This window comes from Heterodontus francisci, chromosome 1 (assembly GCF_036365525.1).
Source record: "Heterodontus francisci isolate sHetFra1 chromosome 1, sHetFra1.hap1, whole genome shotgun sequence".
Classification (NCBI taxonomy): Eukaryota; Metazoa; Chordata; class Chondrichthyes; order Heterodontiformes; family Heterodontidae; genus Heterodontus; species Heterodontus francisci.
The window spans coordinates 94,376,560-94,393,814 of NC_090371.1; the positions used below are offsets into that span (position 1 = coordinate 94,376,560).

Genomic DNA, 17,255 nt, shown 5'->3' on the forward strand with positions numbered 1-17,255 from the left:
GCCGTCTCCTCTTGCTTCTTTGGTCTTCAGGCTTCTTTCTCTTTCTCTCTCATTTCCTGTCTTCTGATCTCTGGTTCTTCTCCACCACACAGGCGCGATCGGGAGGGTCTCTTTTATCCTGGCTGTTATCCAACTAACCCCTTCCAGTGCCCAATCATGCTAATCCCCATGGTGGTCATGCTCTGTGCTTGCTTTTCTCGACCAATCACATGCATTCCATGTTAGCTGCATTAGCCTAGACATGATCACGTAAAGTTCTCCATATTCACCATTGTTCTACTTCCTCTGATCTCAATCTGCTATATCCTGTGGCCTCTTATCTGCTCTTTTAGATTGTGTGAGCAATTTAAAGTTCCTAGCTTTTTAGTAGCTGCAAGTATTATAAAGTCTGATATCGTTTCCCATGATCTTTCTGCCTTGGCATATTTTATATCATGCCCTATTTCTGCATTTTCCTACCTCACTATACTACAAAAGGGGTCTTAATAAAGCTCAGTGTTAATAATCTTCCACTTCAGCTCCAAGCAAACACTTTAGCTTTTACTAAATGCATGACCTTTATTTGAGTGTGATGTTTAGAGTTGCTATTTAGAACTAAGTGAATCCAGGAGAAACCATGGAGAAAAAATTCATTTGTATGACAAAGAACAAAAAATTCTACAGGCAAGAGCACAACTCAAAGCTCAGAAAGGGAAAGTTGACTAAATGTTTCAGTTTCACCATGTTGAATGTAAACAGCGAACAGAGGCAGTGGAAGGAAATTCAGAAGACAGCTGGATAATGTTTTGGTGGAGGATATGATGACGGGATATAAGAAGTAAAATATAGGATGGTAATTCTGGAACTGGCCACATGATACTTATCCAGTTTTAAAAGTCTAGCTCCCGTCAGTCATATTTATTTCCTTATCATTTGAATATGTAGAATTAAATATTAAGATTATTCATGATGTTCAGAACGCTTATCCTTAGCTTAATTTAACCAAATGTTAATGAAATGCTTACAACTTGCAGGTGACTTTAACTGTGTCAAAAGAGTCCCATGGAGGTGTTCCAATCTGGGTGATTATACTGAGTGTTCTTGCTGGCCTGCTTCTTCTAGCACTTGCAATATTTGCACTGTGGAAGGTAAGTGCATCTTGTATTATGCGTAAATTTCATTGCAACCTCCCCTTTACAGCAATTACAAAATGCAGGGTCTAGCCTCCCAGTCAATTTTTCTTCCATTTGCCCCTCTTATCACCACTTCCTGGGACCACTTGATGAAAGAAAAACTGCATACAACCATTGGATCAAAATATTATAGCATTTAAAAAATACTCTCAGCAGGAGTCAAGACAGCGTGAGCAATATAAATACTGATACTTTCTATCACAGTTTGCACTCGGGTTTTAATGTCTGACAGGGATTCATTGTGTAGGGGGTGCAGATGTATCCCGAATGTGTATTCGAGTATGCTATAGCCAGCTCTGCTAGCAGCCTCCTGAGCTCTGACTTTTAAACTTTAAAACCATCTCCCCACTAACATATCATGATATCAGATCTTGTTCTGATTTAGAATTTATCCAGCAGCAGCTTTTTCCAAACACTCAGGCCATGACATTCAAACAGACAAAAAAAACAAGAAATATAAATGCAAATAGTTGCATGGGATTTGAGGGCTAGATTACATGAGCTTGAGGGATGTATGTGGCCCATGGGCTACAGTTTGAACATTCCTGACCTGGAACAATACCTAAAGATACATTAAACTGAAACCTAATGAAGCTCAGAAGTGAAATGGCTGATAGACATTTTGGTGGTTATTTTGGTGAAAAGGTGAAAACATGTACTAAATGGATGCTAAATAAAACAGTTTTGATCCTAATCGATAATTGTCATAATCTGAATTTGCCTCGAGGTGCTGCAGATTTAGCACTCAAGCACTGATCAGAAACAATTTTCATGGAGCTGGATTTGTGGGCTCTGCGCATCCTCTTCCACTGAAGGTGTGGAGTGTGCAGGCTGACATACAGCAGCACATTGCCGAATGACTCAGGGACTGAGTGAAAGTGTGCACAGGTTCTCAGACATTGCACTGGAGGTCCTGGTGAAGGGGGTCCAAAGGAGGAAGGATGTCCTGCACCCACAGGGGGGAAAGGAAAAAAGAAAAACTTGCATTTATATAGAACCTTTCGCAACCTCAGGATGTCCCTAAGTGATTTAGAGACAAGGAAGTACTTTTTGAAGTGTAGTCACTGTTGTAGTATAAGAAACACAGCAAACAGTGAGTTTGCAGCAACCTCTCTCAAACAGCTATGTGATGATGACCAAATAATCTGGGCAGGATTTTGCATTTTGGGTCAGGATCCCAACGTCAGGGTCAAATGGGAGTACTGACCCCGCAATGTGCCGGGAACAGTCACCCAACAGCGAGTTTCCCTAAATTGTCCAATTATTGGCTAGAGAACACACTTGCCTTCCAATTAAGGATGGTGAGCATGCTCTTGAAGCTGGAGGGCCAATAGGAGACCCTCCAGCACAGAAGGAGCTGCAGCCTGCCATTGCAGGTAAGGGAGAGAGAGGGCGCTTCCATCTTGAGATACCTTCTCAGCAACTTTAAACATAATGAAATAATAAATGGCCACAGCTCCTGGGCCAACATTGTGGAGGGAAAACCCCTCCACAGGATGGCCCGTGGCTGCAGCTGGGGCCAGATAGGCCGGGGGTGGGGCGGGGGCACCGGGGTACGGGCTCAGAGCCTACCTTGGAGCACTGGCCCCAGGTCTGCTGCTGGGAGAGCAGGCAGCTGCCGTGCCTCCAACACACGAGAGGCCTGCAGGCCGAATGAAAATTTCCAGTCTGATAATTGGCCTTAATTGCAGGGGGTCACCGTTCTACCCCTGATCCGACCGCAGGAAAAATGCTTTAGGGGCTGGGTGGTGTCGGCAAACTAGCCCTCTGGCTGGTAACTTGAAATTACACTCCTGCTCACCTCCATTCTCTTCCCCCATATCAAGAAGAAAATTCTACTCTGTTTCTGTGATGTTGACTGAGGAATAAATATTGGCCAGAACGCCAGAGATAACTTCCCTTACCCTCTTCAAAATAGTACCATGGGATCTTTTACATCCACCTGGGAGGGCAGACAGGGCCTCTGTTTAACATCTCATCCAAAAAACAGCACTTTCAATAGTGCATTAGTCCTTCAGCACTGCACTGGAGTGTCAGCCTAGATTTTTGTGTTCAAACCTCTGGAGTCTCATTTGAACTCACAATCTTCTGAGTTAGAGATGAGAATGCTATCAAATGAGCCACAGCCGACTCCAGCTCGCTCTCCTGTCCCTCTTTCCTGTAGCAGCTGGTGCTACTCTACCTAGCTTCATGTCCTCCTACCATTCCTCCTGCAGATTAAGGGGAACCCCAAGCAAGATGCCCATGACCAAACATTCCCTTTCTCCTAGTGAGGCACAGTATCACAGCAGCTACTCTTTTTAGGTGAAGTCCTTGACGAATTTTTGAAATGAATATTGTTAGAGTTTTGGTGAAGTCGTGACAGGGTGTCCTAGAAAGTCTCCCAATGTGTTTCGTAAGTCTTCCTTAAACATCCAGCAGCATGTGAACTGTAAAAGCTGATATACCTTTAAGTAGTGCTCGAAGCCATCAGCAACAACTTTAGTCCTATTCAGATGGGTGCTGTTCAGATGGGGTGTTAGGTCAAGTGCTATCCACCAGTCTCATTAATGAGCACTAGCAGGCAATTTAAGTAGTAATTAGCTTCTTAATAATCCCCCGGGTGACCTCTTCTAGCATATGCTACGACTCCCTTACCAAGATGGCACCTTGTACTAAGCACAGACTAAAATAGCATTTTAGTTCAAGACTCCCTCTTGCCCACCTCGGGGGTTCTTCACCATCTGAAGGGGTCTTTGAAAGCCACCCCCACAAGATTTAACACAGAGGGTAGGAAGTATATGGAACAGATTGTCAAGAAAAACAATGCTGTGTCCATAAATTCAAGAGAGTTTAGGTAGTTCTTTGATGAAAGCGGTAATTAGGTAGTATGAGATGGAGGAGGGAACCTTCTCCTTCCGTTTAAGGTGGAAGTTGAAGTTTTCCGCCTATATCTTTTCATTTTCAGGTTTGGCTCCCATTTGAATGTATCCAGCAAACTGTGGGCACTAAACAAGCATTCTGCTGTGGCTCACTAATCATGGGAGGATGGGGTATCGTCCCACCAGCAGGTCAGGTCTGGGTGGTGACAGGACAGTTATTCCTGACTTGGGCCAGCAGCAGGCCACAGTATTTTCGTGAAGCCAGGTGAGAAATGGGTTATGGGACAGTGAGTGAAATTCGTATTTAGTTGGCCACCACCTGGTCCACCTTTGACTTGAAGTTGTTCGGCTGTTTGAATAGAGTAATAAAGGCCAGCATTTCATGAACTTAATTGGCCAGCTACCTCAGGGGTCACAACTGACTCCTGCAGCTCACTGGTGCTATCCTAATGAGGCTGGCGGACCAGCTCGTTTAGGCACATAGAGCGAGCATTTCAATTCGGGCATGATCCAATTGCTAGGCTGTGATTTAAAAAGTTGATACTTGCAGCATAACATGGTTCATACCACTAGAAAATAATGTAAAAGAGAATATTTTTAAAAATTACAACATAAGTTATGCATCGCCTTCTGAAATCTTTGAAATATCATTAATCTGATGCGATATGCTGCACAATATCACAGCGGTGGACTATGCTTTATTTTGCTTTTAGCTCTGCATTATTCCATCCACACAGTACATTTCCCCATGATTTCAATTGGGCAGTGTTCACAATATGGCTCAACTTTCCCATACAAAATTGAGCTGCGACAAGATTAAGGTTGTGAGGTCCACAGCCACATTCCCACCTCATCAAGTTCCCTTCGTCGCAGCTCTGGCTGCCCATTCCCTGCCTGCCACATTTGAATGTTGGTAGGGTGGCATTGTCCAGCAAGCTACCCCATTACCCTGCTAAGCACTTTTTTTAATATTTGTTTTGTGGGATGTGGTTGTTGCTGGCTAGGCCAGCATTTATTGCCCATCCCTAATTGCCCTTGAACTGAGTGAGTGGCTTGCTAGGCCATTTCAGAGGGCATTTTAAAAGTCAGCCACATTGCTGTGGGCCTGGAGTCACATGTAGGCCAGACCAGGTAAGGATGGCAGATTTCCTCCCTAAAAGTGGACCAGATGGGTTTTTACAAAAATCGACAATGGTTTCATGGTCACTATTAAACTAGCTTTTTTTTAATTCCAGATTTATTCATAGAATCATAGAAGGTTTATGGCACAGAAAGAGGCCACTTGGCCCATCGTGTTTGTGCCAGCTGAAAAACATCCTACACATTCTAATCCCACCTTCCAGCATTTGGTCTGTAGCCCTGCACATTACGGCACTTGAGGTGCATATCCGACTTCTTTTGAATGAGTTGAGGGTTTCTGCCTGAACTACCCTTTCAGGCAGTGAGTTGCAGAACCCCCCCCACCCTCTCCCTATGTTAATCATATCCAATACTTCACACCCCTCTTCCTTAACTACAATATCTGCATCGTCCCCCTCATTTGCAAGGACAGACGCAAAGTATTCATTAACAGCAATACCAACATCTTCCACCCCTACACATAGGTTACCTTTTTGGTTATTAATTGGATTCAAATTTCACCATCTGCCATATTGGGATTCGAACCCATATCCCCAGAGCATTAGCCTAGGCTCTGGATTACTAGTTGAGTGACATTACCACTATACCACCGTCTCCCGAGTAATTTCCCAGAGATCCCAAGGAAAAGGTGGCAATACTCCTTGTAACAGCAGTAGTAAGAACCTAAGACACTGCAAGAAGGGCGAGGTCTAGTAGCGGGCACTCCTCCCTCCATAACAGCCCCAATCACTAACCTTATTAGGCCTTAACCAAGACTTAAAATAAATTACCTCTGTTCCTTTGCAGGGCTGTTCTGGGCACCTTAAATCCTTTGCTGCCTTATCAGTTGCTTGAGTGGCATTGTCACTTGTAACGTCTAAGGCGGGAGGAGTACACTGTTAATTCAGTCTCACTTCTCCACAAGTCACAACGTATTCTTTAAATTTTCCCCTTGATGAAACAATCAATCGGATACACTATGTTTTCCCCCAGAATAGAACACACTAAACCAGGTTTCTTTACTGAATAACAAAATTAACAGTTTATAATAAAACAAGTCTTAACTAGTAATGAAGTAAAACAATAGCACATAGATCAAATTTTTAAATATCCAACATTAAATTTTTTAAAAGTCCTCTTTTTTCTACCTTAACTGATTTTTAAAGTCCCTTTTTAACCTTAGTCCCTTCACACTCACACTCTCACACATATATATCCATATATACCTATACATAAATCGGTTAAACAAAAAAAGTAAAAAAGTATTTTTAGATCAGAGCTCTGTGACAGGCAAAAAAACACAAATAGATCACTTGCTCATGTTTTGAAGTAAACAGCAGATGAGATATGTTGTTCCAAACTGACATACAGTCCAACCTTCTGAGCACACGAATCTTTAGGATCCTTAGAATCTTCCAGAAATTAGTTCTCTCCAGATGGCATTGAAAGTAATTTAGCAGGCCTTCTTGAAATACAGGAAACAAGACAAATTCACAGTGGATTTCACAGGATGCTTCAGAGATATTGGATATTCTCATTGGAGTGAAGAAGGATGAGAGGTGACTTGATAGAGGGGTACAAGATGATGAGAGGCATAGATAGAGTGGATAGCCAGAGACTTTTTCCCAAGGTGGAAAGGGCTATCACCAGGGGGCATAATTTTAAGGTGATTGGAGGACGGTTTCGGGGAGATGTCAGAGGTAGGTTCTTTACACAGAGAGTGGTGGGTGCGTGGAATGCGCTGCCAGCGGTGGTAGTAGAAGCAGATACGTTAGGGGCATTTAAGCGACTCTTGGATAGGTACATGGATGATAGTAGAATGAAGGGTAGGTAGTTAGTTTGATCTTAGAGTAGGTTAAAGGTTCGGCACAACATCGTGGGCCGAAGGGCCTGTACTGTGCTGTACTGTTCTATGTTCTATGTTCTATTTTCCTAAACGAAGCTGGATTGTGGTCTTTTCTTTCTTGACTTCTTCAGGCTTGATGCACGCACTCACTAACAGCCAAACAGCTTTACAGTTTTTTTTTCCCAGCCAGATGTTCTGTGCCTGCTACTAGGCTTGTCCAATCAAAGGAGAGTTGTCAATTTTCTGCCCCTGTTGCTACGGCTTCTGCCATAAGCGTAGCCCGAGCCAGATGACAAACGGTAACACACTGTTGCTAATCCAGTCTATACTGTCCCCTTGATATTAAACATTGATTTTAGCTTAATTATAAATCCCCTTTTTTAAAAAAAATATTTTTAACAGAAGAGTCACTTTCATAACACATTGAATGTAATACTGTATGTGGTTCATTATGGAAAGGGCAGAGGCTGCAATAATTTGCATATGTCAACATAATTTTTTTTTTACTTTTAAATGTCTACCACAAGGCCCAGGCTCCTTGATTTAAAAAAAAAACATTCTCCAAACCGTTGGTGCTACATACGCATGTGTAATCCAACATTTGGCAATTCCTACATCTGAAAACTTCTGCCTATTAACTTCTAACTACTGGCTTCTCTCTCCACTGATGCTGCCAAACCTGTTGAGTATTTCCAGCACTTTCTGTTTTTATTTCAGATTTCCAGCATCCGCAGTATTTTGCTTTCATTGTAAAGTAGTGATTGTTTTCATGATGGTTGTGTTGCAGCCAGATGAGGAGGGATCACAAGGCTCCCCTCTTGTCCTTCCTCTTATTTGACCGCAGCAGGGTTTTATTCCTTATTAAATAGTGGATGTGATTACCACTCCAGTGAGTGTTTTACCTTTTACCTTTGCTGTGATCGTAAAAGAACCAATTGACCCATTGGACAGGTTTTCTTGAGTTTAAACAAGTAACAGGTGAGTTTATTATACTTAACAATCTAAACCCAATCTAAATAAAATAATAAAATTATGCTGCACATTTACACACACACACACTGAGAATCACACACGCAAATAGATTACAAAGTGATGATGAATAGAGTTGTGGTTGGATTAGAGTCCAGAACAAATAAAAATTAATACACAGTCTGTTGGGTTGGGTGATTCCGTTGTCTTCCAGCTGAAGTTATGTTCTTGAAATCTTTGGCTGGTAGAAGTGCACTTCATGGCTGGCCCACCTGGCTCAGGGTTTTCTTGGAGGCACAACTGTAGGTGGCATTCTTCCTCTGATGTCTTTTTCTTGGATCCAGCAATTGGTAGCTAGGCTTCGCAAGCCCCACCAGGCCTTCTAGAGAGAGAGAGAGAGAGGCCTTCTGCCCTTTTCGCAGTTTGAGTCTCTGGCTTGTCTGCCTTGTCCAAGGGAAATTCCTTGCTTTCACAGAAACGGACAGATGGTCACATGACTGTCTCAGAGTATTCTCTGGTACCTTCCAATGAGATTCAAGTTTAGGAATTTCAGTCTCAGGCCTCATGGTGTTAATGTTCACACCTGGAGAGGTTCGTCCTTTCAGCGTTGATGTCTCAGGATGGCTTTGAATGCCTTGTTAATGAAAGCAATCTGAGGTAGTTCAATCAATAGAGCAAGCCATTGTTTTGGGTATAGACTTATCAGACATGTGTCTCCACTTTGATGTCTTGGAATGTGCAAGGTGTTCAAATGCAAATGGTGATGGTCATTTTTAGCTGTGGCCAAGTCTTTGTAAAAATGGTCTAATATTCCAGCTTTTCTTTTTTAAATTTGATGTAAGTTTCCAACCGATGAATTGAAAATTATCACTTGGCAGAGCATGTTTTGTTGACAATTGCAATTTTTTTTTACTTGCAGGCTGGATTTTTCAGAAGGCCTTTAAAAGAAAAAATGTGAAAAGTCACAAAAGGATATTGGAAGCACAGTGGAAGACAAGATCTTTGTAGGTCACTAAATTCCAATTGCATCATGGGAGAAACAATAAAAGTTGTAAAATTATGTTCATGATGAAAATAATTTACAGTGTCATGCATGAGAAAAATGTTATCCAAAATCTCTTCATTCGTTCATTCGTTAATACAATGTATATATTTAACATTTTTATATATTACTAAAAACATATTTATGCATTATAAACTATTTGAAATTCTCACACTCTTATGCACCATTCAAACTGATTATTTTAAGTACTGCGCAGTTTCACCTGTCCTCCTGTGGACTAGTTATTTTTATTAAAACAGATAATGATCACTGCTCATTTTGCTGATATTTTTAAAGATAATCTGTACATTGCTGAGGGAATGTAGATTTTTTTTGGTATTGTCAGTTTTAAAGATCCTGCTCAATTGTCACGTTGTGACTGCATATGCTGGCAGATGCTTTTTAAATTTGTAGGTTTAAAAGTGTTGTCAAACAATGTGATATTTACAGGCAAACATAAACATATATTTCTTTTGAATAGAGCTTTTTTTAACGGCAGCTGAATATGACCTTATTGATGGTAGGAGGTGTACATAATTTGAATTTTCCAACCTGTTTACTTCTAGAGCAAATAGATAACCAATCAGACATGTGATTAAAAGAATGATTGTATATAATGAGTGCAATGTGCATTGATACTGAAGGACAGATGACAAGAAAGGACAGGATTTTGAGCTACCGATATTGAGAAAATAAAACAAATTTGGAAACTCAGAAGGATAAAGATCAATGAAGAGCAACAATGATAGACTGGAAGAGGGAAACTTATCAAACAGAAATATAGCAGGCCATATCGTCGTGGTAATCAGTCAGAAAAGCTGGATGCTATGCATAGGTTTCCACTGGCCATCATTGTAAGTTTGGGGAAAGAAACTTCTTTGGGATCTGACAGAAGGTCAGCCTAGATAGTTGAAGCTTACCTTACTGTCCACCAGCAGATGTAGAGTTCCCCTTGGCATCCAGGCTGGGATAGAGAACAGTGATTTGACCTAAATTTATTTTAAAATTTTGAAGCGACCTAGCTTTTTTCATGGTGGGTGGGGTGGGGGAATAACATGGCAACCTTTCTCTTAACTCAGATATCCTCCACTGAACTTCTGACTTTTTCATTGAGGAGTTGGTTGGGATGTGGCATTAGGGAGGGATGCTCAAATGTGTTCCTAGCCCACCAGAGACATTTAAATGGTAATACATGCCCTCACCTGGCAAACAAGAGCAGAATCTAAGGCATAGATTCCTGATAGATAGAGCATTGAAGAGTAGGGTTAAATCCTATTGCAATCAAAAATAAGGAGAATGCAGAAACATGTGTTTTTTTAGAGATACAGCACTGAAACAGGCCCTTGGGCCCACCGAGTCTGTGCCAACCAACAACCACCCATTTTATACTAATCCTACATTAATCCCATATTCCCTACCACATCCCCACCATTCTCCTACCACCTACCTACACTAGGGGCAATTTACAATGGCCAATTTACCTATTAACCTGCAAGTCTTTGGCTGTGGGAGGAAACCGGAGCACCCAGCAGAAACCCACGCGTTCACAGGGAGAACTTGCAAACTCCGCACAGGCAGTACCCAGAACTGAACCCATGTCGCTGGGGCTGTGCTGCCCTGTGCCACGTGTTAGTTCTTTGCAAGTGAAAAAAAAATCAAATGTAGTTTTCTTGTCAAATTATTAGATATTTTATAATCTATAGCAGATATAGATGTTAACTGGTATTAAACTGGGAAATGAAAGTCAAGCTGGTTTGGAGAGGGCTTTTGCACTGGAACTTGCAGATACTCGAGAGCCAGAACAGCCTGGCGTCCTCTACAGGGTATGTGAGGCCTGTGTACAGAGGGAAAACAATCGCGTGTCTACATAACCAATTAGATTGAAAAGGCCTTACTGAGACACATGGGAGTTGAATCAGATGTTACAAATTTTAAAAATTTGAAATCTGACACCAACCCATCCTCTAAAATAAAAGCAAAATACTGTAGCTGCTGGAAATCTGAAATTAAAACAAAATGCTGGAAATACTCAGTAAGTCTGGATCCATCTCTCCATCTGTGGAGAGAGAAACAAAGTTAACGTTCTGATAACAGTCACAGACATGGAACGTTAACTCTGTTTCTCTCTCCACAGATGCTGCTAGATATGCTGAGTATTTCCAGCACTTTCTGCTTTTATATCAACCCACCCACTTCTGGGTTTAATGGAGGCAAAACAAGGAGCAAGCAGCAAACCTGCTCCTAGGAGGCAGGAGGAGAAGGCTTTACAGAATTGTTTGTGGAAGGAGCAAGAGTACTATCCCCTGCCACCCCCCCCCGCCCCACACCCCCCAAAATCCCTTGTTCCCTTTTCAGACCGCCCTCTACCCTCCACCCAATACAAAACCCTCAGGTTCAGGGATTGACCGCACCTCCTCCAACCACCCCCCAGCCCCCACCCAGGATCGAATCACCAATCAAGCTGACGTCCAGATGGGGAAACTATCAAGGACAAAAGACTTATGCTGCAGATTTAAAAGGCCACAGCACCTGGTTTCATATGTCCCTTGTCCAACACACTGTGCTCATTGCCCCCTTTCCCACCCCCCACCCCCAACTGGCCTACGTAACTCACCCCCGCCCCCTTAATATCCAGGCCACAGAGTCGAAAGCAGACGCATGATCTAGAACAGGGGTATCCAGCCTTTTCACATGAGGGGCCACCTTACAATGTTTGTCCTGCATAGGGGGCTGGTGAGCAAAGTTCTGAAAGATAAAGGCATTAGAAATTTATCTTGCTATTAATCAAAACAATAAAAAATGTGCATTTTTGTGAACAAGCTCTAAATGAGAAGACTAATTTATTAACTTACTTTCTCATCACTATGCTGCAATGATTCTAGTGAGATATCTGGCATTTTGTTTGCTTGCACAAGTTGTCATTGTCTGCCAGCACACTTGATGTAGCAATGCAGACTATCCGGATAAATGTCCATCTGTCAGGAGTGATCTTGATTTTCTTTTGATGCTTTTCATTCTTGAAAAAAGCTGTTTGCAGCAATATGTGCTACCAAATAGCGCAATGAATCAAAGGGTATGTTTTGATAGATTTTGATAAGACACTGAGAGAACATATTGACCATAAAAATGTCAGAAGGTCATGCTTCTTCATGTCACTGTCATTTTGGATCTGCGGTAGGTGGTTACATATGACAAATTTGAAAATGTACACGAGCACTGAACACTGATCCACCAGAACAAACTAACTTCCAAACAGTTACAAAACTACCAACAAGTCGATGCTTTCACTGACCGACACTTCCCCCAGCACACAACTAAAACCTTGGTCATAAAAACAATAGGGCATACTGGGTAAAAGAAATTACCAACATCTGCTTTTCCAACAATTCCTCCCTTCACCCACCATGAACAGGAGTGGAAAAACACTGTTGCTTGGCGCCGGCCCTGCACTCTGAATCATACATCACCTCCCTCCGCCAGTACCATCCCCTGCCCCACTTCCATTGGTCAGCACCCCCTGATTGACAGCACCAGTCTTCCCAGCGTGTCCCACCTCCCCTGTGCCCCCGAGTGACTTTTCAGGTACAAGCTACACTGCAGCAGCTCTCCACTCGCTTACTACTAACAGCTGGAGGACACAAATGGAACAAAATCAATCTTGCCCCTTTCTGTTCACAAGTTATGAAGAATTGGCAGTCTGGATAGAAACCTTTGGCCGGATTCTGGCCTGTGGGCCGTATTTTGGACAACCCTGAGTAAGAATGTTTAATTTAATGCCAAATTATGGAAGTGAAATTGAGAGGGAAGGAAAGGTGGCAGTAAGAGAGAGAGAGAGGAAAGAAAAAGTAAAAAGAAAATATTTTTAAAATCTACAACAATAACTACAATCTGAAGGAATGAGACCCACTTTCTTTAAAAAGTACATTTTCAGTGCCTGAGGGGTTGTTTGCCAACAATTAATACTTATTGCACCAGTAAAGAATCACTTACAGTTGAATGGACAAGCCCTAACTTATTCTGGCATGTTTAGTTGATATCTAGTGGGTAAGTACTGAAAATTCACACCCTACATGTATGTGAATGCTGAGTCTCTTAGTGAGATGCTGTTACAGCACAGCTTCTGGAGGAACAGGACAACTCAAACAGCAGCATCCTGATTTCCACAATTAACTGCACATCTCCGGCCGCCATTAGTCTCACCAATATTCCTACTGCAATATCCAGGCTATTAATGCAAATATGCTGCTCCACACATTATTCTCCATTCAGTCATATTTCTTTTGCAAACAAAATATCATTGAGCCAATTCCCCTTGCCAATGGGGAATGCTCACTTCTCTAGATAAAAGTGCCAGGAAAGAGGGACGGACTCAAATTGTTGGGTCAACAACTATTTAATGCTTGCTGGGGCTTTCCTGGGAGCACAGCAGCAGGGCAGGCCAATAATTTGCTCAAAGTGGGAGATTTTAAACAACATTTCAAAGGCAAAGGGACAGGTGCAGAGAGATTTTGGAAGCTGAAGGGGGGAATACCCAGTCTCTCATCTCACTTGCCAACCTCTATGCTTGCAGGAGGCTTTATTGGCAGCCACAAGATGAGGCCAAAGAAGCAGCTGCACAACTACCGACTGCCCATTCTAGGGCCAAGACAGGGCCACTGCTTCTTCCAAAAGAATATGCCTTAGATCAGTTGATATAACCAAGAAAGAATAAATGTTCTTCCAGAGCTAGTCAGTTCTGCAATTTGATCAGTGAAAGTTAGTTGAACTTGCATTTCTAACTGTTCACCCAGATATTACGGTGATAGACTAGTGACATATGACTTTGTGCTTTAAAACTTTTTGTCCAACAAGATTGTTTGGTGTTAATTTTGACTTTAGACAATATAAATGTAACATGCTGTTATCAGCCACCCCTTAAAGACATGCTATGATTTCTGCTTCAATTGAAATCACATGTTATAGCTATCACCCAAAGTCATTTGTTGTATTCAGTTTGTTAGAGTAATGGAAATAATAATGTTTCTGTTTGAACCCTATTGTGAAATTTTTGATGTAGTTTTGTTTAGTCTGACAAACTCATATCCAAACACCATCAAATCCTGCCTGCACCACTGATCTCACACAAACTTCGCTCGAACGATTTCATAAAATGCTGTAAACCGACTTGTGCACACTGATGCATATTGCTGCCTCTGCATTTACTATCTTGTGCACACTGCAACTTATTGGTGGACTCTGAAGATTTAGCAAAGTGTATCAAAGTAATTGATGTGATCTTTATAATCAGGTTTATGATTGTGTTGCACACAGAGGAATCTTCCCCCTGCCTCCAGTATATATATATATATATATATATAATGTCTGAACTTGGGCATAGCAGGGGAGAATCAGCTCCCTGTGTATTATCATATTCATTGCTAGCTTTAAAACAAATACCTCATATATCTAAAATGAAGGCTCAGCAAGTAAAATGATTTTCTTGTACTCAAGAGCTTTTTTTTTGTTGTTCTGGCAAGGCCGGCACTTACAAGGCCATTTCAGAGGGCAGTTAAGAGTCAACCACATTACTGTGGGTCTGGAGCCACATGTAGGCCAGGCCAGGTAAGGACAGCAATTTTCCTTCCCTAAATAACATTAGTGAACCAGATGGTTTTTTAATGACAATGATAGTTTCATGGCACTATTACTGAGACTAGCTTTCAATTCCAAATTGTTATTAATTAATTGAATTTAAATTTCACCAGATGAGATGATGGGATTTGAACCCATGTCCCCAGGGTATTCACCTGGGCCTCTGCATTTCTAGTTCAGTGACCTCACCACTACGCAACCACCTCCCCACTTGTACAGTCCTGGACCACATACGAATATGATTTTCCTCTGAATCACAATTCTGTATAATGACTCAGCACCTTCCTCAACATTAGTCATATCATCACACAGCATGTTATTGAATATAATTGTAACAAATGTATGTAAATGTAAGTTTAACTTTATAAGAAATGTTTAAGTTTGGGGACCAATGGCACTGTACGATTCTTAAACTAAGGCAGGAAATTTCCTTGGAGCTGCTCCTGCTCCACAGGGTGCATTAGGAATGGCTGCTTATCTGTGTAAACAGACTTTGTACTTTTTGCATAGTTACAGCAGTGGAGCAGGAACAGCTTCAAGGAAATTGCCGAGCTGCATCCATTGTTTAATTTTCAAGACTGAAGTGCTTCCTGTCAATAAATTGACTTTAAGAGGTTTGCATGAGTACAAAATGGGAAAACTTTTTTATACCTGTGCTGACCTTTTTGGTGAAATTATCAACAGGACGTATTCATTCCATGATGTTAATATACTTTATAAATAATATTTATAAGACAAGCTAGTAGTAAAATGTCAACACTGCTGCTAGAATGCTACAACTGCACCAGCATTTTAAACTCTTATATAAACATATTGTCAATTTGGATACGAGGTCTATTGGCCCTGAAGTTGTTTGAGTTACAACCTGATGGTCATAATGTGATTACTCTCCAGCTTTTACCCTGCTAGAATTTGTGGAGTGATGTGAGAGGAACCTTATTAGCACATGGCAGATGAGTACATGTGCCGCTTCAGATAGATCTATTCAGTCCACTGGCCCCACACCCACAGAAATCCTGGTGGTGCTCTGCCTGGAAGTTGGGGGTCAGGGTGTTGTGGAAGAACCCAAGCCCCAACCCAGCAATCCTCCCACCTGCTGCCCCTTGAATAACGAGTATGATTTAGTGAATTATTTTAGAAATTTACTCTTTTGAGGTTCGGACCACTTGCCTAGCCTGGATCTCACATGCATCCTTTACCTCACTGAGAATACTGGCCACAACCACAACACTGCATCCACCTGGAGCCTGAGAAGCAGAAATTTCTAGCTTCGAGAGTTTTCCCAACCCTAGCCCTCCATTTGTCTTGTAAGGGAAGAATATAAGTTCTACCTTTACAAATCACTCGGGGCCTCCATTGTTTCCTGGAATCTCCACCAGTCACTCTATCCATCATAACTGTGCAAAGTTTCAGCCCTGATAATTTCCATAGAACCCCTTCACAATATCACAGGGCAGCTGGATTGTATGACTATAAATGACTGATCTTTCTGAGGTAGAAATCTGTCTTCTGCTTTTTTTTTATTCATGGATGTGGGCGTCGCTGGCTAGGCCAGCATTTATTACCCATCCCTAATTGCACATAGATTTCTGAATAAATAAATTACAATTCTACCAATTAGGAAAAATGGAATACTGTACATAAAACATTTAATTTTATAACACTGTACTCTGGTGAAAATGAAAAATAAGTCCTGTTATTTTGGACCCCTCCCAAGTGAGTTGATGTACACTTTGAGAAGTGAATATGAACAGAGATGACCTCAAGCTCTTGACTTTTCATGTACTAATAGAAGCACTGGACTCAGAAACCTTTTACTTTACTGTTACGTGCTGTAAACTGAAGCAAATGCTTAAATATACAAAATAAATTGTTTTGTAACTTTCTCCATTCTTCTGTATTTTTATCTGGTAATAAAGGCCCTAGATATTTACAGTTGGTGCAAACAATTGTTGAAAAAGATGAACTACAAACAGTGTTGATAAATGTATTATAAAATAATTGTTTACATTATAACTTAAATATTTCAGGAAGATTAAAATACTTATAATGTAGTCCAAATCAGGGGATTGTTGCAGGAAGAACAAAGACAATGTCTGCGTGGGTTTCCTCCGGGTGCTCCGGTTTCCTCCCACATGCCAAAGACTTGCAAGTTGATAGGTAAATTGGCCATTATAAATTTCCCCTAGTATAGGTAGGTGGTAGGGAGATATAGGGACAGGTGGGGATGTGGTAGGAATATGGAAGTAGTGTAGGGTTAGTATAAATGGGTGTTTGATGGTCGGCACAGACTCGGTGGGCCGAAGGGCCTGTTTCAGTGCTGTATCTCTAAACTAAACTAAACTAAACTAAACATCCATTTTATTGTAGAGCTACTGGTTCTTCTGGAAATCTCTGTGGTTTCAGGAATCTCTGCTATTGAATTCAGAGATTCTTTCTGTTGCTTATCCAGATTGAATATATTAGACTAAATTTATCCCGAGCTAAAAATGTGACATTATATAATGTACAATAGGAGTTTTCCAATATTTAGCCCTGCAATATTGTTACTAAAATATTTTCAACTTCATATAAAAAAAATTCAGAGCCTTCAATAGCATTCTAAAACATTCCAG

At 41.3% G+C, this 17,255-nt stretch overlaps 1 protein-coding gene across 1 annotated transcript in view; it reads left to right on the plus strand.

The window, feature by feature from the left end:
• itga1 (integrin, alpha 1) overlaps window positions 1-16,487 on the plus strand; it is a 292,234-nt gene extending 275,747 nt beyond the window's left edge. Inside the window, exons 30-31 of the mRNA XM_068032751.1 lie at window positions 1,014-1,127; window positions 8,887-16,487. Coding sequence (XP_067888852.1) covers window positions 1,014-1,127; window positions 8,887-8,925 — 153 coding nt within the window. The 3' untranslated portion in view covers window positions 8,926-16,487. The remainder of the gene's footprint in view (window positions 1-1,013; window positions 1,128-8,886) is intronic.
• The last annotated feature ends 768 nt before the right edge of the window (window positions 16,488-17,255 follow it).